Genomic DNA, 27,016 nt, shown 5'->3' with positions numbered 1-27,016 from the left:
GCCTAGCATAGGGTCTGACATATAACAGATTCTCAGTATTCATGGAAGCGATGGATGGATGGTTAGATGGAGAGAACATTCTTGGTAGAGGGAAGAAACAGGAAACCTCCTGTCTTTTCCAGAACAGTTAATATTAGGTTGAGCCATATGAAACTGCTGATATTTTACTATTTTTCATCTAGAAGTACCAGTTTCATAATGTAATAGTCTGATGCGGCTGGAATGCAGGGCATGGGCAGGAGGAGAAGCTTAAGGTGGAAGCAGAGATATTTCACAGACAGCTTTGCTTTCATACCGAGTTATTTCCTTTGTGACTAGTAGCCACAATGATGGTCTTTGAGCTGGGAAATAATATTTTCATATTTGTGATTTAGGAAGATCACTTTGCTTGTGGAGCATGGACTGTAGGGGAATGAAGCTTAGTTAGGAGAGCAAGGCAGTGGCTTGGGAGAGAAGTGATGAGGTAGGTAAGTGAGGCCGAGCAGTGGGGAGGAGGAGGGGCTGGGTTAGAGGACTGCTGGTGCACAGAATCCAAGGGCCGGGAGGGTCTCGGTGCAGGAGGGAGAGCACCTCAGTTCGGGCTCACTGTGCCAGTGTTCTGTGTCTGCTCCATGCAGAGCTCAGCAGGGTAGGAAAAACACAGTCCCTGACCTGAGGCACTAAGGCGGAACAGCCAGGTCCATAAGAGAGAGAAACAACCAGTCCTTGGGTTTGTATAACCCCTGAAAGTTTCAGAGTGCTTTTATGCTCCTATTTTTTTGGAGAAGGAAACAAGCGCAGAGTTTGGGCAAGATCAGACAAATGGTATGCTTAGAACCCCGACACAAATCAATTCTCAAAACATTTCCTTAATGAAATTGCACTGCAAACAAAAAATGTTTTGCCGTATTATTCAATGTTTCTAAGAGTAAAAAGTATATATTAGTATTGTCTAAATTTCAGCGAAAAATGTAGTTTAAATGTGGACCTGGAAATATTTTTCTATCCAAAAATCACTTTCATATAACTTTCTTGTGTTTTTGCAATTTAGCAACTGTAAACTGTTGCTCAGTGAGAATCACTCAACAGTAAAAGTTTGTTCCAGTTATGAAGTGGACACAAAGTTACTTTCTTTGATACATTTACCTGTTAAAGAGTCTCATGATTATTATTCACTGGGTGACATTGTTGCAAATGGACACAGTCTTAATGGGAGGATTATTAACGTGCTTGCAGCTGTGAAGTCGGTAAGTTAAGTCGGTAAGTTAAAACCCCAACAAAGCCAAGTGCAATTTGGCAGGGGAGGTGCGGTCACTTGATTTGTGTTTGGGATGGAGTGGTCACGACCAGCTGGGGTAACTTTTCTTCTCTATCTTGGTAGTATGTTGAATTAAGAAAACAGTAACACTCCTCATTAAAGGGAAAGTAGCATTTTATCTGTGGATGAGTAGTAAAATAAAATTGTATTTGAATGCTAAATGCAGTGTTCCACTCTGCTCCTAAATGATCTGCTAACTATAGGAGAACTTTTTATACGCTGCTTAAACAAAGATGTAAATGGAAAGGGTAAGCTTATTGATTCGAAAATCTCCGTGACCTTCCTTGAAGGGGCATAGTTGAATAAGTTAAGGGATCAGTTCTGTGCCTTTGTGTTCAGAGCTGCCCAGAAACCGGGGAGGGAGTGGGAATACACGCTGCCCTGCTGTAGGGCTCCATGGTCTAATAGGTGGAGTGGGACTGTGCTGGTGAGGTGCAGGGGAGGATGGCACTCCATGGGGCACCAGGGGGGTGTTCCCTTCTGGTGCATCAGCATCTGTCTGAATTACTGTAGCCAGTTCTGAGCTCTGTAGTTGGACAGACCAGAGCCACAAGGCAGAGATTGAGATGTAGAACTCAACAGTAAAGTTTCACAAAATAAAGTACATGAAAATTAGTCCAGGCACAGTGGCTTACACCTGTGATCCTAGCACTTTGGGAGACCAAGGCAGATGGGTCACTTGAGCCCAGGAGTTCAAGACCAGCCTGGGCAACATGGTGAAACTCCATCTCTACAAAAAATACAAAAATTAGCTAGATGTGGTGGTGTGTACCTGTAATCTCAGCTGCTTGGGAGGCTGAAGTGGGAGGATCACCTGAGCCTGGGAGGTTGAGGTTGTAGTGAGCCAAAATCATGCCACTGCATTCCAGCCTGGGCAATAGAGGGAGACCCTGTCTCAAAAAAAAAAAAAAAAAAAAAAAAAAAAAAAAAAAAAGTCCTGGCGCGGTGGCTTATGCCTGTAATCCTAGCACTTTGGGAGGCTGAGGCAGGTGGATCACAAGGTCAGGAGTTCGAGACCAGCCTGGCCAATATGGTGAAACACCATCGCCACTAAAAATACAAAAATTAGCTGGGTGGCCAGGCGTGGTGGCTCACGCCTGTAATCCCAACACTTTGGGCAGCTGAGGCAGGAGGATCATGAGGTCAGGAGATCGAGACCATCCTGGCTAACACAGTGAAACCCCGTCTTTACTAAAAATACAAAAAATTAGCCAGGTGAGGTGGTGGGCTCCTGTAGTCCCAGCTACTCAGGAGGCTGAGGCAGGAGAATGGCGTGAACCCGGGAGGCAGAGCTTGCAGTGAGCCGAGATTGTGCAACTGCACTCCAGCCTGGGTGACAGAGCAAGACTGCGACTCAAAAAAAAAAAAAAAAAATTAGCTGGGCATGGTGACAGGTTCCTGCAGTCCCAGCTACTCCGGAGGCTGAGTCAGGAGAATCACTTGAACCTGGAAGGCAGAGGTTGCAGTGAGCCGAGATCGTACCACTGCCCTCCAGTCTGGGCGACAGAGCGAGACTCCATCTCAAAAAAAAAAAAAAAAAAAATTAGCTGGGCATGGTGGCAGGTACCTGTAGTCCCAGCTACTCAGGAGGTTGAGGCAGGAGAATTACTTGAACCCAGGAGACAGAGGTTGCAATGAGCTGAGATGGCGCCACTGCACTCCAGCCTGGGCGACAGAGCGAGATTCTGGGTTGATAAATAAATAAATAAAGAGGCAAGAGTAATTTCTTAATATAGAGAGGGATGATAGTCAAGAGACAAAAAAAAAAAAAAAAAGGAAGAAACACACACGCTTATGATAGTTCATGTAAGTAAATGTGAATTGCTTGTCATATTAAATGGTGACTGACTGAGAGAACGTGACCCTTTCAGATGGCAGGTCCCTTGCTGTGGAGGACATGCCCGCCACCTGGGGAGCATCTGTATACTTTAGGGAGAAGGAATAAGCCTGCTATATGATCATCTTGAAAAACAGGAGAAGTCACTTTGTAGGCAGTTTATGTTCAATCCTATTCAGTTGTTCAAAGGAGTGCTCAATTGTTTGCGATTTCCCCAAGTTCTAGACAATGCTATTACATTCATAATGACATAAGAATTGTCTACAACCCTGAATGAATATAGTAGTATAAGCAGGAAACTGTGGCAGCTTCCCCCCCCCCCGTGAGTCTGGAACCTTCCATGTGTCACGTCACTTATTCTCATGCCTTTCGTCTTCCCTTTGGCTTTCAGCCCTCTTACATTTTCTTTTCTTCATACTTTTTTTTTTTTTTTTTGAGATGGAGTCTTGCTCTGTCACCCAGGCTGGAGTGCAGAGTGCAGTGGCGTGATGTTGGTTCACTGCAACCTCCACCTCCTGGGTTCAAGCAATTCTCCTGCCTCAGCCTCCCGAGTAGCCAGGACTACAGGCGTGCACCACCATGCCCAGCTAATTTTTGTATTTTTAGTAGAGACAAGATTTCACTATATTGGCCAGGCTAGTCTCAAACTCCTGACCTCGTGATCCACCCGCCTCGGCCTCTCAAAGTGCTGGAATTACAGGTGTGAGCCACCACACCCGGCCACTCTTCACACTTTCATTTAACCTGTTGTTTCTTCCTCTCACCCCCACTGGCGTTTCACTTTAAAACTCCTTTTTAATACAGTGTTCTCCACCTCCCCAACCCCAGATGTTAGGCTGACCTCTCAGCCTCTGGCTGTCCTTTCTAGGTCCCTTTCTCTGGGCACCACAGATGCAGTGGTGGCAGAGGTGGGGGAGGCCAGTGACTGTCTATGCTGGGCCTGCTGCTGTGCATCTCTCAGAGGTGCCTGCCGTTCCCACATGAGAAGCCACTGGGTGGAGAGAAGGGTCCTAGGTTCAACTCTTCTCATTTTTTGTACTTGCTTTAATGGGCAAGAGCATTTCCACTTCTTTGATCGTCTCACCCCACAATGGACAGAATTGGACAGTGTCAAAGTTTCCTGTGTGTCTCGCATGTGGCTCTCACCGTGGCAGCCCTGGGGAGAAGGCAGAGGACGTTTCCTATATTTGTTTGTTTCCTGTGGACACTTTTTGTACCACAGATATGCTATATTTGATGTTCACTAAGAAGACGGAGATGCTGAGCCCCAGAGAGCCTGAGTCCATTCAGTCACATGGGTTCCACGCTGAGCCGTGGGGATACACAGGTGCTGGAAACACACTCCCTGCCCTCGAGGAGTCCACGTAGATGCCCCAGAGGGGCCTGTCCTGGAGCTTTGTTGTGACATGTTAAAAAGACTTTCAGTCTCTACTTCAAGCACCTGTCTCTCTGTGTCTCTTCAAAGTGTTGTGTGACTTACAACTTCAGCTACGTAAATGTAGTTTAGAGATAGAAGATGCTTTAAAATAATCAACTATATATTACCGGTTCTTGCTATTTTAATATTTCTAATTTGGTGTTTAAAAGGTGAACATTTGAGTATTTTCATCAACAAATACTTAAGTACTTCTACATACAGGTGAAGAGTAATGATTTCTTTCCATTTCTAAGGTTGGAGAGCCAAAATACTTTACAACTTCAGACCGGAGAAAAGGCCAGAGGTGTGAAGTTAGACTCTATGATGAAACAGAGTCTTCTTTTGCAATGACATGGTAAACACTGACGTCTTTTCCAAACTGTGAAATCCCTGTTATTATCACCAGGACATTTTCATTTTATCAAAAATGTGATGGACTTCATATCAAGAGAGGATAATAATAGGAGATGAATGATATTTTAAAAAATAAATCTCACTCTTGAATGTTGAGTTGTTATGGACACCACCTTAAAATGAGATCTTTAGATGGCATGGAATTGCTTAGGAGGACTCCACCGTGATCAGTTTTATTATTGAATGCTGTTTTATAACAAATGGTGTTTTATTAGGTCCCATGGAACAAGCCAGACTTTCCCTCTATGCTTCCTGGGAAGTATCCTGGAGCAGGGCAGGACACAGGGGCACGTGGGCCAGGGTGGGGACTGCACCCTGAAGTACTCCCAGGTACAACAAGGCATTGTCTAGACCTCTGATGCCTGGGTACCAAAGGAAATGATTTCAAAAATGCCTTCAACCCATCAAGGCCCCTGAGCAGTTTATCCACTGGGGGACACTTACCTTCATGGTCTGAAAGTGTGACTTTAAAGTCTTTAGGCTCTAGTTCTAACTAGCCTGGAGTGATTAAGTGTTGGAAAAATAAATAAAGAATTGGCAGAGTAGAGTATTACTAGAGGAGAGTGTGTGTTGAAGGAATGTTCTCTCATGGAGATGTTAAGTTCTCCCTAGGAGGAAGCTGGCATCCTTAAGACCAAGGGGATGCCAGCTTGGGGATGGCTGACCCCAGCCACTGAAGCTTTCTTTTATTGTTGTAAATAATATGTCACTATCAGTTTTTTCTAGTGTATTCAATTGGTATTACTTCTTTTTAAACAAATGCAGTTGGGATAATGAATCCATTCTACTTGCACAGAGCTGGATGCCACGAGAAACAGGTATTATCATTCAATGATTGTGTCCAATATTTGTCATTTTATATCCCCCCATGTAATAATTTTAAATGGCTTTTTTCCCAAACAGTAATATTTGCCTCAGATGTAAGAATAAGTTTTGACAAATTTCGGAACTGCATGACAGCAACTGTAATCTCAAAAACCATTATTACAACAAATCCAGGTAAAAAACTTTGTGAAATTTTTTATCCCTTTGGAAATGACTGAACACATTTCAATATTTCTACAGTATATTTAAGAATGAAAATTCAGCCTGGATTTAATTCAAATTAGAAGTAAAAATTGCTTTATATAACTTTTTTAAAAACTTACAATGAACTTTGATATCTTTTACTAAAGAAATGTGAGGCTGGGCGTGGTGGCTCATGCCTGTAATCCTAGCACTTTGGGAGGCCAAGGCAGGTGGATCATCTGAGGTCAGGAGTTCGAGACCAGACTGGCCAACATGGTGAAACCCAGTCTCTACTAAAAATATAAAAATTAGCTGGGCTTGGTGGTGGGCGCCTGTAATCCCAGCTACTCGGGAGACTGAGGCAGGAGAATCACTTGAACCCAGGAGGCGGAAATTGCAGTGAGCTGAAATTGTGCCATTGTGCTCCAGCCTAGGCCACAAGAGCAAGACCCCGTCTTAAAAAAAAAACAAGGCTGGCGCAGTGGCTCACACCTGTAATCCCAGCACTTTGGGAGGCCAAGGCAGGCTGATCACGAGGTCAAGAGATTGAGACCATCCTGGCCAACATGGTGAAACCCTGTTTCTACTAAAAATAGAAAAATTAGCTGAGCACGGAAGTGCGTGCCTGTAGTCCCAGTTACTTGGGAAGCTAAGGCAGGAGAATCACTTCAACCCAGGAGGTGGAGGTTGTAGTGAGCTGAGATTACACCACTGCACTCCAGCCTGGCGACAGAGCGAGACTCCGTCTCAAAAAAAAAAAGAAAAACCAGATTAATTTTTAAAGTATAATTCATTGTGATAATGTTTGAGAGATCGATTTTATTGCTTGGATGGTAAATTATTGACTAATAGGTAATTCAGTTTTGCTACATTCAAATAACTTTTACTGCTAGGACATTGATAACACATGCATACGCGCGCACACTCGCATGCGCGCACACAGTACTCTCTGTGTAGTATTATTAGCTCATAACTGCACATTAAATGCCCAGATGATCCCCTGGAGTGGTTGTTGAAGGAGTTACAGTTTACTACAGCATGAAATCAAGGGAGCCAGATTGGGGAGATGAGGGGTTAGTGCCTGTGAGCATTCCCAGGGTGCTTTATAGTGCAGACATAACCGTCAACCCAGTACTGCCAAAGAAATGGAGTAATCAATCCTTTGCCATCTCATGAAGCTATGAGTATAGTATGTAGTGTATCATTTAAAACATACGCTCACTCTGCTGGTCTGTAACAAAGTATCAGCAGTGACAGAATTATAAAGCAATGTGTGCTTTTGACCAAACCATTATCAGCATTTTTAAAAGATAGAATTACTATGAGGAATGGTGTAAAATATCAAGACTCTGGTTTTTATATGAGTACTCTGAATCTTGCACATCCAACACATGGATGTTGTCTCCTTGAAGGCAGCACCATGGGAGGGGACGTGCATGCCCCGAATTGCTCTTCACTGAACTAATTTACTGAGCACGTGCTGTATGCTGGGTGCTGTTCTGGGGTGCAACGACAAAATGGATAAATATTTCCACCCTCATGGAGTTTACACTCCAGCAGGGAGAGACAGAGAATAAATAATGAAGATAATATGTCTGTGAATTATGAAATATTTAAGGAGAACAGGTGGAACAGAGTCAGGAGGACCTAGAGAGCCACAAGGTGGTCGGGCACGCTGCATGGGAGAGTGACGTTTGAGCAAAGACTTGAGGAGGAGGCTAAAGGGATAACCAAGGGAAAGCCCTGTGCCTATGTGTGGGAGGAACACCCAGGGGCTGGTGTGGCTGGAGCCCAGGAGTTCAAGGCCAGCAGGAGCTGTTCTGAGAAGAGATGGGGCACCCAGGAAGAAGGCCTTGGAGGCTGTTAGAGTGCACTGGCTTCTACTCTGGATGGGGTAGCAGGTTGGGGTTTGGAGCAGACTGGTGACAGCATCTGACTCAGCTCTGAGAGGTTCGCTCTAACTGCTTAGTTGGAAATTGATGGTGACACATGATAGTCTATTATCAACACTTAGGACAATACTGGGACACTCTTCAATTTTTTCTTTCCTGGAGGGAGGTACTATGTATGGTTTATTTATTTTTATTTTGTTTGATTTATTTATTTTTTTTTGAGACAGTCTCACTCTGTTGCCCAGGCTGGAGTGCAGTGGTGCAATCTCGGCTCACTGCAAGCTCCGCCTCCCGGGTTCATGCCATTCTCCTGCCTCAGCCTCCTGAGTAGCTGGGACTACAGGCGCCCGCCACCACGCCCGGCTAATTTTTTGTATTTTTTAGTAGAGATGGGGTTTCACTGTGTTAACCAGGATGGTCTCAATCTCCTGACCTTGTGATCCGCCTGCCTCGGCCTCCCAAAGTGCTGGGATTACAGGCGTGAGCCACTGCCCCTGGCCTATGTATGGTTTATTATTAGAAATAACTTATTAATAAAAATAGTTTATTATTATTATTTTTTTTTAAATGGAGTCTTTCTCTGTCCCCAGGCTGGAGTGCAGTGGCACAATCTCGGCTCACTGCAGCCCCCACCTCCTGGGTTCAAGCGATTCTCCTGTTCCAGCCTACCGGGTTGGTTGCCCAGGTGCCTGCTACCATGCCCGGCTAATTTTTATGCTTTTAGTAGAGACGGGATTTCACCATGTTGGCCAGGCTGGTCTTGAACTCCTGGACTCCAGTGATCCGCCCGCCTCGGCCTCCCAAAGTGCTGGGAATACAGGCATGAACCACCACGCCCGGCCTATTATTTTTACATTTAGTAATACCAGTGATAGTAAAATCTTCATCCTCTAAGGGCAAATTTGAGCTGGAAAAGTTTCTAAAAGACAGATTTGTCTGATGGAAAAGATGATCAAGCTTGACTGTACAATGGTGTAAAAAACTCAAGATCTAATTTAATAAGAGATATTTTAGGATGTTGTGCATTTGGCTCTGATGACAGATTCAAAGAAAAAAATGTCGAAGTATTTTGAGCAATAACCAACATCATTAGAAAAAATGCCTTCTTTCTCAAGGAGACACATTTTTAAAATTTATTATTTATTGGTTAACTTTTTAATTGACAAAAAATTGAATACATTTATTTTATACAATATGTTGTTTTGAAATATGTATACATTGCAGAATGGCTAAATCAAGCTAATTAACATATGTGCTACTTCACATACTTATCATTTTTTTTGTGGTGAGAACACTTAAAATCTGTTCTCTCAGTACTTTTCTAGAATGTAATACGTTGTTATTAACCATAGCTACTATGTTGTACAGCAGATCTAGATTTCTTGGATTTATTCTGTCAAGGAAACAAATTTAAAGGAGAATACTCGCAAGAATGCATGAATTTGTGTGCTTGTTTATATCAGCTTTACTTTTTTTTTTTAGTTTTACTTTAAGTTCTGGGATACATGTGCAGAACATGCAGGTTTGTTACATAGGTATACATATGCCATGATGGTTTGCTACATCTATCAACCTGTCATCTAGGTTTTTTTTTTTTTTTTTTTTTTTGAGATGGAGTCTCACTCTGTTGCCCAGGCTGGAGTGCAGTGGCGCGATCTTGGCTCACTGCAAGCTCTGCCTCCTGGGTTCACAACATTCTCCTGCCTCAGCCTCCCGAGTAGCTGGGACGACAGGCGCCCGCCACCACACCAAGCTAATTTTTTTGTATTTTTTAGTAGAGACAGGGTTTCACCATGTTAGCCAGGATGGTCTTGATCTCCTGACCTCGTGATCTGCCTGCCTTGGCCTCTCAAAGTGCTGAGATTACAAGTGTGAGCTACCGCGCCCAGCCTTTTTTGTATTTTTAGTAGACATGGGGTTTCACCATGTTGGCCAGGATGGTCTCAATCTCTTGACCTTGTGATCCACCCACCTTGGCCTCCCAAAGTGTTGGGATTACAGGCGTGAGCCACTGTGCCTGGCCTAATTTTTGTACTTTTTGTAGAGACGGGGTTTTGCAGTGTTTCTCAGGGTGGTCTCAAACTGCTGGGCTCAAGTGATCCACTGGTCTTGGCCTCCCAAAGTGCTGGGATTACAGGCATGAGCCACCATGCCCCGCCTGAGCATCTTATGTACCTTTTGCCTATCTGATGGGAGCTTATGACCCTCTCCCCAGAGAAGTGCTATTCCCATGTGTAGAATTTGCATAAACTGTCATATTCCTGGACCCCAAATCCATGAAGCCTAGGCTGAGGCTCTTCTTTTAAAAGGATTCTGCTGGCTAGGTGCAGTGGCTCATGCCTGTAATCCCAACACTTTGGGAGGCCAAGGTGGGCGGATCACTTGAGGTTAGGAGTTCAAGACCAGCCCGGTCAACATGGTGAAACACCATCTCTACTAAAAATACAAAAATTAGCCGGGCGTGGTGGTATGGTGCCTATAGTCCCAGCTACTAGGGAGGCTAAGGCAGGAGGATCGCTTTAGCTGGGGAGGCGGATGTTGTAGTGAGTCGAGATCATGCCACTGCACCCCAGCCTGGGCAACGGAGTGAGACTCTGTCCCCCCCGCCAAAAAAGGAGAAAGGATTCTCCTTATTGCTATTGCTGGCTTATGCCAGACATGCGGGAGGGACCAGGAAGAAAAGAGGGAAATTTTAGATCACTCCCTGAAGGCATGTTCTGTAACAGTTCTAGGAGATGAGTTACCTAGTCATCGTAGATGATGCTTAATTCACCTGAAGAGAGTAACAATGGAATTTAGCATGAAATAATGTATTCTGCAAGCCACATTACATTGTGTGGAAGAGGAATTTTGCTATTGCTTTTGTGGAGGATATTTAATGTGTTTAATATCCGTAGCAGTCACTGATAGAAAAAGATACTACTGGATCAAAATTTATCATCTTTTTGCTTACAAGAAGGGACAAGCCATAAGTGAGACTCCATCTCTACAAAAAATAAAAAAAAAATAGCTGGGCATGGTGGCACGTGCCTGTGATCTCAGCTACTCAGGAGGCTGAGCTAGGAGGACTGCTTGAGCCCTGGAGGTAGAGACTGCAGTGAGCTGTGTTCATGCCACTGCACTGCAGCCTGGGTGACAGAGCAAGACCCTGTCTCAAAAAATAATAATAAAATAAAGCCATGATTGTTACTTCGAAAACATTTTTTAAAATGTTGGGTCATTTGTAGATAATGCCATTTCAGGAAACTTGAGAGAGCACACAGGCATTCAGCGAGCTGTGAGGTAAACTTGATAGAGTGTATTTCAGTCCCTGCCCTGCCACTCAACCCTAAAACGGGGACAGGAATGACAGTGTCTACAACCGTTTTTAGGCTACTCAAGGGCAGCCCGATTTATATGGGAAATTTTTTTTTCTGATTAGTAGGTCATATTAATCACAAAGTAGTTCCTTCTTTCTCTTTCTTTCTCTCTCTCTCTTTTCTTTCTTTATTTCTTTCTCCCCTCCCCTCCCCTCTTCTCTTTTCTTCTTTTCTTTTTTTGGGGTCTCAAACTCCTGACCTCAAGAACTCCTCCTGCCTCAGCCTCCTGAAGGATTACAGGTGTGAGCCACCTTGCTCGGCCCAAAAATAGGCTTTTTTTGTTTGTGTTTTGAGATGGAGTCTTGCTGTGTCACCCAGGCTGGAGTGCAGTGGCGCGTGCTCAGCTCACTGCAACCTCTGGCTCCTGGGTTCAAGCAATTCTCCTGTCTCAGCCCCACAAGTAGCTGGGATTACAGGTGCGCACCACCACACCTGGCTAATTTTTACATTTTTAGTAGAGACGGGGTTTCACAATGTTGGCCAGCCTGGTCTTGAACTCCTGACCTCAGGTGATCCACCCGCCTCAGCCTCCCGCAGTGCGGGATTACAGGCGTGAGCCACAGCGCTTGGCCCAAAAATAGCTTTTTTTCTTTTTTTGAAATGGAGTCTTGCTATGTCACCCAGGCTGGAGTGCAGTGGCGCGATCTCAGCTTACTGCAACCTCTGCCTCCTGGGTTCAAGTGATTCCCCTGCCTGAGCCTCCTGAGTAGCTGGGACTACAGGCGTGTGCCACCATGCCTGGCTAATTTTTTGTATTTTAGTAGAGACGGGGTTTCACCATGTTGGCCAGGATGGTCTTGATCTCCTGACCTCATGATCCGCCCGCCTCAGCCTCCCAAAGTGCTGGGATTATAGGCGTGAACCACCACGCCCAGCCCATCATCTAGGTTTTAAGCCCCACATGCATTAGCTATTTGTCCTGATGCTCTCCCTCCCCTCACCCCCCATTCCCCAACAGGCCCCAGTGTGTGTAGTTCCCCTCCCTGTGTCCATGTTATCTCATTGTTCAGCTCCCACTTATGAGTGAGAACATATGGTATTTGGCTTTCTGTTCCTATGTTAGTTTGCTGAGAATGATGGCTTTCAGCTTTATCCATGTCTCTGCAAAGGACATGATCTCATTCCTTTTTATGGTTGCATTGTATTCCATAGTATACATGTACCACATTTTCTTTATCCAGTCTACCACTGATGGGCATTTGGGCTGGTTCCATGTCTTTGCTATTGTAAATAGTTATATCAGTTTTACTTTTAATTTCCTGGGCTACAACTGCCTTATAGAAATTAAGAAGCTTTAAATGGCTTGTGTTCATCCTAGGCAGGTGTCCAGATTCCCTTGTTTCTTTCTCTTCCCTGAGAGTGCTTATCAGATAGGGAGGGCACAATTCCTGCCTTTCTCTGACAGTCAGGATAACCCTATTGTCAGTGAGGACCTGCAGTGCTGGTACCCACCCATCCCTGCCAGCCCCCATCACAGGAAGCTCGTTGGGTGGATTTCTGTGGCCTCGCTCCAGCAGATGCTCCCATCTGAAGCACAGCAATTCATGGTGCATATCTCCCCAAGTTAATAGAGTTCTGCATTCATTCATTCGCCCATGACCTTATCAGTATTTTTGAATGCCTTTTACCTGCCAAGAATTGAGATAATATAAATTTCTGGAACAAGGAAGGAGATGAGTGGCTGGTCAGATGTGAGGATAGTCATCACGTGGGACACTGCGTGCCGGCAAGGATTTGACAACCTAGTTCTGAGAAAGAACAGGTAGAAGACTTGTATTCTGGGAGCAAGGAGGAAGAAATGCCCAGATCTTCCCAGGGGAGTTAGAAAGTACAGACATTGTCAGGACAATTTGTAGAATATTCAGGGGGGCCTGGGGTACTTAATCATATGCCGGAGGCTGGCGGCCTGGGGTCCAAGGGCATCATGGGGGAGCTCTTTCCAAACTCGCGTTCCTGCCCTCTGGCACAGCACCCCTGACCCTTGAGCACACTCATGTGCCAACGTGGGGAGCTAGGCTTTTTATAGAGCCTATTTTATATATTTCAATTGCCTTTTGAAAACCTTTTTTTTTTAATGATGAGTAAAGAAATACATATAAAATTCAGAAAAAATATATAAAAACATAAACAAGGAAAACAAAGATCACCTATAATCCGACTGTCTAGAGAGAATCATTTTTTCATATATATTCTTCCAGATAATTTTGCATTTATATATGTATTTTTCTTTTTTAGACAGAGTCTTGCTCTCTTGCCCAGGCTGGAGTGCAGTGATGCTATCTCAGTTAACTGCAAGCTCCACCTCCCAGGTTCATGCCATTCTCCTGCCTCAGCCTTCCAACTAGCTGGGACTACAGGCGCCCACCACCACGCCTGGCTAATTTTTTTGTATTTTTAGTAGAGGTGGGGTTTCACCATGTTAGCCAGGATGGTCTCCATCTCCTGACCTTGTGATCCACCCGCCTCAGCCTCCCAAAGTGCTGGGATTACAGGCGTGAGCCACTGCGCCCGGTCCCTTATATATGTAGATTTTTTAATTAAAAGGGTAGTGAACCACATAGGTTAGTAAGCTGCTCTTTTCACTAACATCTGTTTTAGATGTAATATGGTGTACATCTATGTTTACAGAATTCTACATCACATTGTTAATGGCCATGTAATATTCTATTTGATTGTATTCTTACGTGTCTTCACTTCTTACTATTAAAATGATTTTGGATGATTTAAATGTGATTTAAAAGATAATCAGTTTGCTTTTTACTTATTGTGCATTTTCAATTTAAGATACACCAGAAGCTAACATTCTACTGAATTTTATACGAGAAAATAAAGAAACAAATGTTCTGGATGATGAAATTGACAGTTATTTCAAAGAATCCATAAATCGTAAGTGACCCTTTAAATATATTTGGATTTTTTTTAAAGGCCGAAATTGGGCCTGTAAAGGTTTGTTTGACATGTTAAAAGATAGCAGATTCCTATTCTGTAACTACTATATTTCAGCTTTTCTAAAGGTAGCTTAAAATAGTGGGCATCTTTCTCTTTTTCTTTTTCTTTTGAGCCCAGGAGTTCATGAGACCAGCCTGGCCAACATGGCAAAATCCTGTGTCTACTAAAAACACAAAAATTAGCCGGGTATCATGGGATGTGCCTGTAATCCCAGCTGCTCAGGAGGCTGAGGCAAGAGAATCCCTTGAACCTGGGAGGTGGAGGTTGCAGTGAGCTGAGATCCAGCCTGGGTGACAGAGCGAGGCTACACTCCAGCCTGGGTGTCAGAGCAAGACTGTATCTCAAAAAATAAAAAAATAAAAGAAACACAATACAGAATGCTTGGCCAGGTGTGGTGTCTCACGCCTATAATCCCAGCACTTTGGGAGGCCGAGGCGGGCGGATCACGAGGTTGGGAGATGGAGACCATCCTGGCTAACACGGTGAAAACCCGTCTCTACTAAAAATACAAAAAAAAATTAGCCGTGGTGGCAGGCGCCTGTAGTCCCAGCTACTCGGGAGGCTGAGGCAGGAGAATGGCATGAACCTGGGAGGCGGAGCTTGCAGTGAGCCGAGACCGCGCCACTGCACTCCCGCCTGGGCGACGAATGAGACTCTGTCTCAAAAAATTAAAAAAAAATAAAAATAAAAATAAAAAAAATCGAGTCACTGTCTTTTTTTTTTTTTTTGAGACGGAGTTTTGCTCTTGTTGCCCAGACTGGAGTGCAATGGCGCCATCTTGGCTCACCACAACCTCCACCTCCCGGATTCAAGCGATTCTTCTGCCTCAGCATCCTGAGTAGCTGCGATTACAGGCATGCACCACCACGCCTGGCTAATTTTTTTTTTTTTTTTTTTTTTAAGTAGAGACAGGGTTTCTCATGTTGGTCAGGCTGCTCTCGAACTCCCAACCTCAGGTGATTTGCCCACCTCGGCCTCCCAAATTGCTGGGATTACAGGCATGAGCTACCGTGCCCAGCTGAGTCACTGTCTTTTTCTAATTGATATTTAAGAATTCTTTAGATAATTCTGGATGAGTCCTTTATCTCATTGTAGACTGCTAGCATCTCCCACTCTGTGGCTTGCCTTTTCACTTTTTTAATGGTGTCTTTTGACGAACAGAAATTCTTCATTTTAATGAAGACTAATTTCATTTCCTTTTTTTCCTTATGTTTTGCTTTTATGTCCATTTATAGAATCAGTGTTTATATAGCCAACATAGTAATTTTTCTGTTACTTAAGCTACTTTATGTTCTCATTTGTCATAGCTTTCTATTCGGACATAATCTTTTATATTTTTTAGAATATATACAGAACTGTAATACTTCTTTCTATTTTTAGTAAGTACAATAGTTGATGTCTATACAGTTGAACAATTAAAGGGAAAATCTTTGAAGAATGAAGGAAAAGCTGATCCTTCCTATGGCATCCTTTATGCCTACATTTCCACACTCAACATTGATGATGAAACTACAAAAGTAGTTCGAAATAGATGGTAAGGATCCATGTCACTTTTAGCAAATTCATTTTTGTAAGAAATAATTATTGTTAATAAATTTTAAGCTCTCTAAAAGTTAAAGCTGTTTGTTGATGTAACGGGGGTTATGTATTTGAGATAAATGTATAAAAAACTATACTGAAAAGTTTCCATAGCAAACTAGATTAAAATATTATAATTGCCTTTTAAAATATAATCTATATTTCCGTAATTCTAACATGTAAAGATATAAAGTGAGAAACTTTTGACAAACTTGTCTAATGATTTGGCAGAAAGCTATTTTGGTTGCTAGGCCCTATAGCAATGTAGTGACAGCATTAAAAAAAAAATTATTTTCAAGCCAGGTGCAGTAGCATGCACCTGTAGTCTCAGCTACTCAGGAGGCTGAGGTGTGAGGATCAGTTGAGCCCAGGAGTTTGAAGAGTTTGAGTCCAGCCTAGGAAACATCAAACCTCTTGTAGATCGAAGTTAGTATTTACTTGCATAGAAAGTAAACTCCAGGCCGAGCACGGTGGCTCACGTCTGTAATCCCAGCACTATGGGAGGTCGAGGCAGGTGGATCACCTGAGGTCAGGAGTTCGAGATCAGCCTGGCCAATATGGTGAAACACCATCTCTACTAAAAATAAAAAAAATTAGCTGGTTGTGGTGGTGGGCACCTGTAATGCCAGCTACTTCGGAGGCTGAGGCATGAGAATTGCTTGAATCCAGGAGGCGGAGGTCGTGGTGAGCTGAGATTGCGCCATTGCACTCCAGCCTGGGCGACAAGAGTGAAACTCTGTCTCAAAAAAAAAAAAAAAAAGAAAAGAAAAGAAAGTAAACTCCAGTAGATTTAATACTCTTAGCTAAAAGATGCTTGGCAAGAAATGTGTAATATTAGGAAAGTCTCTCTATGGATTTTTATAATTGAATTTTCATTGAGATAATCCTAGATTCACGTGGAAGTATAAGAAATAATAAGAGGGCTGGGCGCGGTGGCTCACGACTGTAATCCCAGCACTTTGGGAGGCCAAGGTGGGTGGATCACGAGGTCAGGAGATTGAGACCATCCTGGCTAACACTGTGAAACCCTGTCTCTACTAAAAAATACAAAAAAATGAGCCGGGCATGGTGGTGGGTGCCTGTAGTCCCAGCTACTCGAGAGGCTGAGGCAGGAGAATGGCGTGGACCTGGGAGGCAGAGCTTGCAGCGAGCCGAGATTGCGCCACTGCACTGCACTCGAGCCTGGGCGACAGAGTGAGACTGTGTCTCAAAAAAAAAAATAATAATAATAATAAGAGAGATCCCTTGTGGCTTTTGCCCCGTTTCCCCCAGCGTTACCATTTTGCAAGTGATAGTACCATGTCACAGCCAGGATATCAACACCATTCAGTCCACTGGTCTTATTCAGATTCCTCCAGGTTCACATGCAGTCGTGTGTGTGTCTAATTAGTTTATCACACTTGTAACACTTGTAAGTTTGTGTGTCTATTGCCACAGTCAAGATATTGACCTCTGGATTTTTAAAACATTTTATGATGTGGTATTAAAGTGGAAAAAACTAATGTAGACAATGCTGTGTAAGGCCTTGTGTTCATTTTTTGAAAAATAGTTTTCAAAAATTGAAAAACTAATTTTTTTCCCTGTACATTTATTATTGATATCTGAGGAAAAGCATCTAAAATTTGCTAGACCAAGTGATCTGTGGCTAGACAAGAAACCACAATCTTCAGTTCATTTCCCCTATTTGAGAAATTTGAGTTAGGTTCCCTGTTTAAAATTGCTAAAGTAAGGCTTGCTTCAGAAATATGGAATAGCATAAATCACTGAAAGAGAGGAGAGTGTATCACCAGCAGTGTTAATAGCATCTGGGTGCTACCCGGCCAGCCTTGCAAGGCTTTCTGTATTTGTAGAGAAGGCCCCGTGCAGGCCCATCCAGTGAGCAGCTGTTGAACTCGTGCTTTCCAGGCACAAGACACAGTTCCTGCCCTCAGAACTCCCAGCCGGGGAGGTGAGAATAAGGAGCTGATGCGACAGCACCAGTCAGTCCTGAGGCGTGCACTCTGCTGCTGTTCCGAGAGGGAAAGGCTGCGGGCTGGGATACCAGAAGGGAGGGCCCCAGCAAGGAAATGAGACTGGGATGGACCTCGAGGGCTTGGCAGAGGGAGGGAAGAAAGGAAGGCAGGCAGAGGACTGGTGTATGCAGTTTCAGATGACTCCTGAGAATGGCTGCGTGAAAGTGTGTTTCACTGTTTTTTACGACTGTCTTGTAGACTGCATAGCACTGAGCACTCAGTAAGTTTTCCACACACTGACGTAGAGTTTTTAGTGATAATTCTTTTTCTGCTACAGATGAAATTTGTGGCTTAGGGCATCACATTTTATCATTGTCTTTGTTTCTTTTCAGTTCCAGCTGTGGTTATATTGTAAATGAAGCATCTAACATGTGCACAACTTGCAACAAAAACTCCTTGGACTTTAAATCTGTCTTTCTCAGTTTCAATCTGCTGATTGATCTGACGGACCACACAGGCACCCTTCATTCCTGTAGTCTCACAGGAAGTGCTGCTGAGGAGACTTTGGGCTGCACGGTAAATAGCAAAAAGGAAGAAATGTTTAGAATATTTCCAAAGTGAATGCTTTTTCCCAAAAAAATATAGGTTGTTTTGTCAAACATTTGATAGAAATTAATTCACTAATAAACAGCCTGGGAAAAAATCATCTTGCTTTAAACACACATTGCTTTGATGAACAAATGTTACATATTTTATGTTAAAATCCTAGTTAATATTTACTATTATGAGTAATGACTGAGGCCATTAGCCTAAATGGATAAATAAACCTGATGTTTTAGGGCTGGGCACCGTGGCTCACGCCTGTAATCTCAGCACTTTGGGAGGCCAAGGAGGGCAGATCACTTGAGGTCAGGAGTTTGAGACCAGCCTGGCCAATATGGCGAAACCCCATTTCTACTAAAAATACAAAAATTAGCTGGGTGTGGTGACGTGCACTTGTAATCCTAGCTACTCAGGAGGCTGGGGCACGAGAATCACTTGAACCCAGGATGTGGAAGTTGCAGTGAGCCAAGATCACGCCACTGCACTCCAGCCTGAGTGATAGAGCAAGACTTGTCTCAAAATAATTAAAAAAAAGAACACCAAGGAAACATGATGTTTGATATAGTCAAGTAACGATGGGTAAAACAACAAGTCAGAGATGTTGATCAGTCATAAGGTGGTTTTTCTAGGAAGATTTGGCTGTGTTTCACCTACTCAGTTACATAAAGTCAGCTACACGTTTTCTCCTTGGTTTGCAGCTATACAACAGCAGCAGATACTTAGGGATTAGCATGTGCACTTGGCAATAGGCACCTGTTTTTTATTGTTAAAACCAGTTCATGAAATTTACCATTAGACTTTAGTTCCAAATTCTGCTTCCACTTTATTGAGGGGATTTTTCCTTGCTGAGATACCTGATTACCTTTAGAGATTTTGCTTATATAGCCTTTCCTGCCTTATCTTCTCTATCAAAACAATTGAGTTGGCTGGGCATAGTGGGTCACACCTGTAATCCTACCACTTTGGGAGGCTGAGGCAGGAGAATCACTTGAGGCCAGGAGTTCAAGATCACCCTGGGCAACATAGTGAGACCCTGTCTGTACAAAAAAAAAAAACATAAAACAATTAGCCAGGGAATAGCAGTGCATACCTGTAACCTCAGAAACGGGAAGCTGAGGGAGGATTGCTTGACCCCGGGAGTTCGAGGCTGCAGTGAGCTGTGATAGCACTGCTGCACTCCAGCTTGGGCGACAGAATGAGACCCTGTCTCTACAAACAAAAACAAACGATTGAGCTGTAATTACTGCAAATAAAATTTCATTTCTAATGAAAAAGTTTGTTTCACACTGTTGTCAAAAAATGAATTTTCTTTGTAAACTTCAGATATATTTGTCTCATCTTTTTTTTTCTAACCAGGTAAATGAGTTTCTTGCAATGACAGATGAACAGAAAACAGCATTAAAGTGGCAATTTCTCTTGGAAAGAAGCAAAATTTATTTAAAAGTTAGTGCATTTTATAGTGCAATATTATTCTATATATTTATTATTCTGTATATTCAAACCATAAGAAAAACCTAGATAAATTCGAGAATTTTTTATTTCTAATGCCCAGTTCCCAGACGTGCATAAGGATTCAGCTATCCTAAAAACAAAGGAAATAGCCAGGGTTTTTTTCATATTGTATGAAGGAGTTACCAAAGACATCAAAGAAAATAGACCAACAAGGAAAATATCCTTTAAGGTTAAATCCAAAACAGGGGAAAGGGCTTTAAAATCAGAGCTGCTGGGTGCAATAGTGCACACCTGTAATCCCAGCTACTTGGTAGGCTGAGGTGGGAGGATCGCCTGAACCCAGGAGTTTGAGGCCAGCCTGGGCAACATAGTGAGACCCCTCCCTTGGCCCCTGAACCTCAAAAGGTCAGACTAGGTTGTCCCCACCCCCACCCACCCTGTGGTGTTCCCTTCAGTTAGTGAGGCAGTGTAAGATGGCACAATTAAGTGCCTGGATTGTTGGGGGGAGACAGATTTGGTCTGAATCCTAATCCCACCACATCTCAGCCTGTGAGACCCTGGAGAGGTTAATTAAATTTTCTAACCTGCAAAATTCCATGATTCTCCAACTCTGAAGGGCCACAGTTGCCTCCTGAGGCACTTCAGTGTTGGAAGATCCTCGAGTCTTAGTGTTCAAGGTGTCAGAGGAGGAAAAGTGCAGTGAGACAAACTCCCCTGTTGCTGATGAGAAAAGTGGGACCAAGAAGTGTAGCCACTTGCCCTGGGTCACAGGTGAGACTGGACCCAGCCAGCCTCATTGCTTCACTTCATGGTTCTCAACTCTTTTCTCTTGTATTCTCCCACAAGTTAATGTGCTCCCGTTTGTGTGGGTTATATCTACTGATACTTGCTGTACTGGAGCTTAATACTGAAAAAATTTTAAAACATTCTAGAGCACACATTCCATTTGTGTCAGACTAATGGTATCATGGAGCTTCTAGAAAACATCGCGTGCTGATGAGAGAATTAGTATTATTATGAAATTAGTTTTCATCTCATGGACATCCTGCAGGAGCATCTGTGAAGGCTGCATCTCCTCCATTTCAGCCTCATAAGCAGGTTTTCCCATTTTCCATGGCCACCAACACATCTGAATAGTTTGCAGACATGGAGTCTCCAGTGGCCTTACCAATATTTCTAGGACCTAGGCTTGAGGCCTCTTCACTACCAGGCCAAAGGCAGAAAAGTTGCAGTAAGATGCTGCATCTCTTCAACGGTTAGCATGGGCCCCTAAATACTGTCTCTTTGCAAGTCAGGGCATGCTCAGGTCCTTGACCGACCCTGTATACTTTCCCTCCAGACAGGAGGCACCACTTGCTAATGAGTCTGATCAACGTAAGTTCATGGGAACTTAAGAGTTTTCTAAATTTGATTCAAATACAACAATGAATGACCCTCAAGTGGATACTGCACTTTCCCAGAGAATGTGTGTAACAGATGTTCCAGGTGGCTTTAACAAATATTCACAATTATGGACAAGCTGCTTCGTGCATTAGGTAACATAGTATTTTACAAATAAAAAGATGTAAAATCCAAAACCAAAATCCAAAAACCATGATGCATACAAAAATAAAATAACAACATGTTGAAGATTTAACTCATTAATTAATGAGGGAACCAGTAAGATATAGGGGAGAAGAAGGATTCAAAGGGGAATTGGTTCATGACCAGCCTGTCCAAGATGGTGAAACCCCGTCTCTACTAAAACTACAAAAATTAGCCGGGCATGGTGGCAGGTGCCTGTCATCCCAGCTACTGAGGAGGCTGAGGAAGTAGAATTGCTTGAACCTGGGAGGCAGAGGTTGCAGTGAGCCGAGATCTCACCACTGCACTCCAGCCTGGGTGACAGAGTGAGACTGTGTCTCAAAAAAAAAAAAAAAGGAATTGGAAGAATAGATACATAGGCAGGCAATGCAAAATGCTGAATGGGTTTGCTTGTAGATGAACCACTGGGCTCCTCTATAGGGCAGGAGCACTGCATCTTCACTCAGACAGACTTCATGGGGATTCCATGAGCAGGGTCATTCGAATCATTGTCAGCTTTCCACTCAGACAGACTTCATGGGGATTCCATGAGCAGGGTCATTCGAATCACTGTCAGCTTTCTACAACCTAGTTCTAAAACAGCTCAGTCCGTGCAATGGGAGGTGTAGCCCCTGTAGAATCAGACAGCTCTGAACGTGTTCTAGCCAATGTCAGACTACCACAACATTCCATTGAAAGGGTACCCACTTATTGTTATTGCCCATTTAAAGTCTTTCACAGTTTTCCCTGATGTTGGTACTTTTTTTTCTCTCAGTCTTGAAATTAAAGTGGTTTATATGTCTTTCCACTCTATATTAAATAAAATGTTGGTTAAAGTGCTGTATAAATTATAAAAAATAAGACTATTAAAATAAGACTTATTAAATTATGTCATCATATCGCTGTAGTCTCACAGATTGAGTCCCTGCTACGGCTTAAAGTCTATCACAGTTGGTAGTTTGAATACACATTAAGTCCTTTTTCCTATGTTATACTTTTTTTTTTTTTTTGAGACAGAGTCTCACTCTGCTCGCTCTGTCACACAGGCTGGAGCACGTGGTGCAATCACAGCTTACTGCAGCCTCAACCTTCCCAGGCTCAAGTGATCCTCCCGCCTCAGCCACCGAGTAGCTGGGACCACAGGTGTGCACCACTATGCCTGACTAATTTTTATATTTTTAATAGAGACAGGGTTTCACTTTGTTGGCCAGGCTGGTCTTAAACTTCAGGTGATCTACCTGCCTTGGCCTCCCAAAGTACTGGGATTACAGGCATGAGCCACCTCACCCAGCCCTGCATTAGACATTTTTTTAGTGGGTGGGGGGTAGGGGGGACAGAGTTTCGCTCTAGTTGCCCAAGCTGCAGTGCAATGGCGCAATCTCTGCTCACTGCAACCTCTGCCTCCCGGGTTCAAGCGATTCTCCTGCCTCAGCCTTCTGAGTAGCTGGGATAACAGGTGTGTGCCACCATGCCCGGCTAATTTTTTGTATTTTTAGTAGAAATGGGAGTTTCACCATGTTAGCCAGGCTGGTCTCAAACTCCTGACCTCAGGTGATCCGCCCGCCTTGGCCTCCCAAAGTGCTGGGATTACAGGCGTGAGCCACTGCACCTGCACCTGGCCACATTAGACTTTTAATCCCAACTTTCCTACCTGAGAGAAATAGCATGAAAAGTGACAAAATTTTTACAAAATCATTCAGAAGCTGGGCCTGTAAATTAACTGTACTCTGAGACTGGAACTCTTCCCATCATGTTACAGCTCTAATGGAAGTTTATATTAATATCTGTAAACAAAACTTTCATTGCAGTTCTCTATTTGTGATCATTGATTTTTCAACTTGATATACAAGGGGATTTTAAAAATTAACTTTTTGTCTCTTTCTGTTTCTCCTCACAGTTTGTTCTATCACACAGAGCAAGGAGTGGATTGAAAATTAGTGTACTCTCGTGCAAGCTTGCAGATCCTACTGAGGCAAGCAGAAACTTGTCTGGACAAAAACATGTTTAAAACGGTCTATCATTTTAAACTCTGGAAAAGTATATGAGTTTTAACTCCCTTTAAAATGGAATATTAATTTGAAAATTATGGGGAAAATTGCATTTTGTTTACATGTGGTGAACATGTTTCTAGAAATTGTTATGGTGGAGGTGGTCTGGGTGAGTCTGAAGGCCTCTCTCATCTGACCTCCCTTCTTAGAAGGCCTCCTACTGTCTTTGCCTTGTCTCCTCCCAAGTTGGAAAATGTTTACATGAATTAATAAACAGATTTAATCTTCTACAGATGTGAATGATTTATTTTCTTTTCCATGTAGTTGAGCGGCTTTGAGTGAGTTTCTTAACCCTGAGTGAATGATTTATTTTCTTAAGCCAGTTTATTATTTGTCTTGGTTCCCTGGAAAAAGAGTAGGACCTCAAGGGCTGGGCATGGTGGCTCACGCCTGTAATCCCAGCACTTTGGGATGCCAAGGCAGTCAGGAGATCGAGACCATCCTGGCTAACACAGTGAAATCCTATCTCTACTAAAAATACAGAAAATTAGCTGGGTGTGGTGGCATGTGCCTGTAGTCCCAGCTACTCGGGAGGCTGAAGCAGGAGAATCTCCTGAACCTGGGATGAGGAGGTTGTAGTGAGCTGAGATCGAGCCACTGCACTCCAGCCTGGGCAACAGAGCGAGACTCTGTCTAAAAATAATAATAATAAAAAAAAGGACCTCTAAAGACTACTTTCTGAGAGCTGGGTGGTGACTCGTCATCTGACAGGATGAGGGCAAGGGGCTCTCGGCGCTGGGTGGGAATAGCCGAAGTCATGGGCAATCCCGTGCGACTGCTTTGAGCACCTGGAGCTTTTCTAGTCCCTGGTCTTCTCTGGTGACACACTGGAGTGCCCAGTGCTTGTGGAGGCTTGCTGGCTCAGGGCTGACATGACTGAGTCTGAATCAACTGGGAGGAGACCAACTTCAAAAGTTTCATGAGCGTGCCCAGGTCTCAGAACTCTGAGGGGGACCTACTCAGGACATGAGGACGACAGCTGCCACTTTATCTGTTTGCTTTGCAGCAGCCACAAAGTAAACTGCTCAACTCCACACCATTGAGAGTCACTTGCTTCAGGGCACAGACTCCAGCCTATGAAGACCCACCACTAAGGTCAGTGTTGACCCACAGCCTGGGAGGTTTGACCTGGTACTTTAGAAGGCTACACACCCTCCATCACGGGATTGATAAAAAAGGAAAAAGTGAGTATATGAAACTGTTTCCTAAGGCTGGTGTTGGGAGATAAACTATCTTGTCAGTCATGTTTTATCTGGCTTTTACCATGTGCAGCCACAGAGGAGGATGCAGGTTCACCCCTAAGTGTCCAAATTGTGGTGATAAGGTAATGAACGACTTGACCTAGTTGTGCAGAACAGGCCTTCCATCCTCCCTTGGGGAGAACTGGGGGGCTTGTGAAGCCAGGTGAATGGGGTGGGTGGACAGGGAAGGAAGGCGAGGAGACAAGTGAGGGTGTCGTGGCTGGTGCTGGCTTGGCTCCCACTGTTGGTTCAGCAAGAGTGGGTATGGTGCCCCCTCCACTGAGCCCCGCGTCCAGGAGCTCAGGAGATGCCACCTTACTCGGTTAATTTTAAAACATTTTGTAGAGACAGGGATCTTGCCATTTTGCCCAGGCTGGTCTTGAATTCCTGGGCTCATGTGATCCACCCGCCTCAGCCTCCCAAAGTGCTGGGATTACAGGTGTGAGCCACCACGCCCAGCCGACACTTATATTTTTAAGAAAAACAGGAAAATAGGCCAGGCGCGGTGGCTCACGCCTGTAATCCCAGCACTTTGGGAGGCCGAGGTGGGTGGATCACGAGGTCCGGAGATGGAGACCATCGTGGCTAACATGGTGAAGCTCTGTCTCTACTAAAAATACAAAAAAATTAGCCGGGTGTGGTGGCAGGCGCCAGTTGTCCCAGCTACTCGGGAGGCTGAGGCAGGAGAATGGCATGAACCCGGGAGGCGGAGCTTGCAGTGAGCCGAGATCGCGCCACTGCACTCCAGCCTGGGCAACAGAGCAAGACTTTGTCTCAAAAAAAAAAAAAAAAAAAAAAAAAGAATGACCATAGCCATGATGCCCAGCGTTAGCTGGGGTGTCGGTGTAAAGGTATTCTTAAACAGTCTTGTCAAGTGCAACATGGTAGTTTTTTTCCCTCTGCAGTTTGGCAAAAAGTGTCAAAATTCCAAAGTGCAAACCATTTCATTGATTTCACTTCTAAGACTTCCCTAAGGAAACAAACAAGTGCCAATGATGTAGAGCAGCGGCCCAAACTTTTTGGCACCTGGGAATGGTTTCGTGGAAGACAGTTTTTCCACGGATTGCTGGGTCGGGGGGCGGGGGTGGTTTCAGGATGAAACAGTTCCACCTCAGATCCAGGCATTAGATTCTCATAAGGAGTGTGCAACCTAGAACCCTTGCATGTGCAGTTTACAATAGGGTTCATGCTCCTGTGAGAATCTAATGCCACCACTGATCTGACGGGAAGCAGAACTCAGGCGGGAATGCTCACTTGCCTCCTACTGTGTGGCTCCGTTCGTAACAGGCCACGGGCTGGTAGTGGTCAGTGGCCTGGAGGTCGGGGGACCCTTGCTGTAGAGTATATGGAGGATGCTCCTTGCGTCATTGTTTCTAATAGCAGAGCATCTGAAACGTGTGCAACCTGTTGGGGATGCTCCACCCAGAATCTCTTCACTTGCTGAAGTCCCTCAGCTTCTATGAGGGTCAGAAAATTACCTGAGGAAGCTATGGAAGGGGCGGGGAGAGCAGATTCTGGTGCCAACAGACTCCTTGCTCCAGAGCTTCCCCTTGGGTTCACCAGCTGACTGAAGCTGATATCCAGCCCAGAGACCACTTTCTTCCTTGGAGTTTGCTCCCTGCCCTTTCTGCTTCATTACACTTGTCTTCTCCTGAGAGCACTCCTTCAGCAAATCACGGGAACAAGAATCCCCATCTTAGGCTGTGCTTCTGGGGTACATGATCTAAGATACAGCCATTAAAAAGGGGTACCTGTACTTATATTCACTGACCTGGAAATATGTTCGTAATATATTAAGTGGATGTGTAATACTCATTTTTTTTATAAAAGCCCAATGAACATGGTTTAAAAACACAACAGAAGAACAAATGTCAAACCATATATTCTGTACAGACTAATACACTGTGGAATTATTTTCTTAAGTGTGATAATGGTCTCATTTCCATGTAGGAGAATATCCTGATTCTTAGGAGATGTATGCTGAAAGGGCGGAGTCTTTCTGCAGTCACCATCCCGACACATTTCCAAAATATGGGTGTGTGTGTGTGTGTGTGTGTGTGTGTGTGTGTGTGTGTCTATATATATATATATAGAGAGAGAGAGGTGCATGTGTGCATATATACACATATATGGTGGGGAGGAAGGGAGAGACATAGGACCAGAGGACAAACATAGTGAATGCTGGTAATTGTTGAAACTATTAAAGGGCATATGGAATTCATTGTATTGGTTTTTCAACTTTTTCATAGGTTTAAATGTATTCAAAATGTGGAAAAATGTTATCTTCTGAATGCTAGGATTACTATGATTTTAGCAATATCAGGAATTGTCGGACTTGGTGTCTCTGTTTTTGATTCTTGCATCTAAGGACTTTGTGTGCCCACACCTGCAACGCTGATGTCGATG

General features: G+C 43.9%; 1 protein-coding gene across 2 annotated transcripts in view; it reads left to right on the top strand.

The window, feature by feature from the left end:
- MEIOB (meiosis specific with OB-fold) overlaps window positions 1-23,599 on the top strand; it is a 38,645-nt gene extending 15,046 nt beyond the window's left edge. Inside the window, exons 6-14 of one of the 2 annotated variants that reach the window (XM_024234098.2) lie at window positions 1,031-1,226; window positions 4,806-4,906; window positions 5,731-5,783; window positions 5,869-5,964; window positions 14,009-14,110; window positions 15,554-15,707; window positions 18,096-18,279; window positions 19,663-19,749; window positions 23,219-23,599. In XM_024234098.2, the coding sequence (XP_024089866.1) occupies window positions 1,031-1,226; window positions 4,806-4,906; window positions 5,731-5,783; window positions 5,869-5,964; window positions 14,009-14,110; window positions 15,554-15,707; window positions 18,096-18,279; window positions 19,663-19,749; window positions 23,219-23,329 (1,084 nt within the window). In that variant the 3' untranslated portion in view covers window positions 23,330-23,599. The remainder of the gene's footprint in view (window positions 1-1,030; window positions 1,227-4,805; window positions 4,907-5,730; window positions 5,784-5,868; window positions 5,965-14,008; window positions 14,111-15,553; window positions 15,708-18,095; window positions 18,280-19,662; window positions 19,750-23,218) is intronic. The other variant, XM_054534529.1, reaches the window with a different exon arrangement.
- The last annotated feature ends 3,417 nt before the right edge of the window (window positions 23,600-27,016 follow it).

The sequence above is a fragment of the Pongo abelii genome, chromosome 18, assembly GCF_028885655.2.
Source record: "Pongo abelii isolate AG06213 chromosome 18, NHGRI_mPonAbe1-v2.0_pri, whole genome shotgun sequence".
In the NCBI taxonomy this organism is placed as follows: domain Eukaryota; kingdom Metazoa; phylum Chordata; class Mammalia; order Primates; family Hominidae; genus Pongo; species Pongo abelii.
This window is presented reverse-complemented; position numbering and strand designations above follow the sequence as displayed.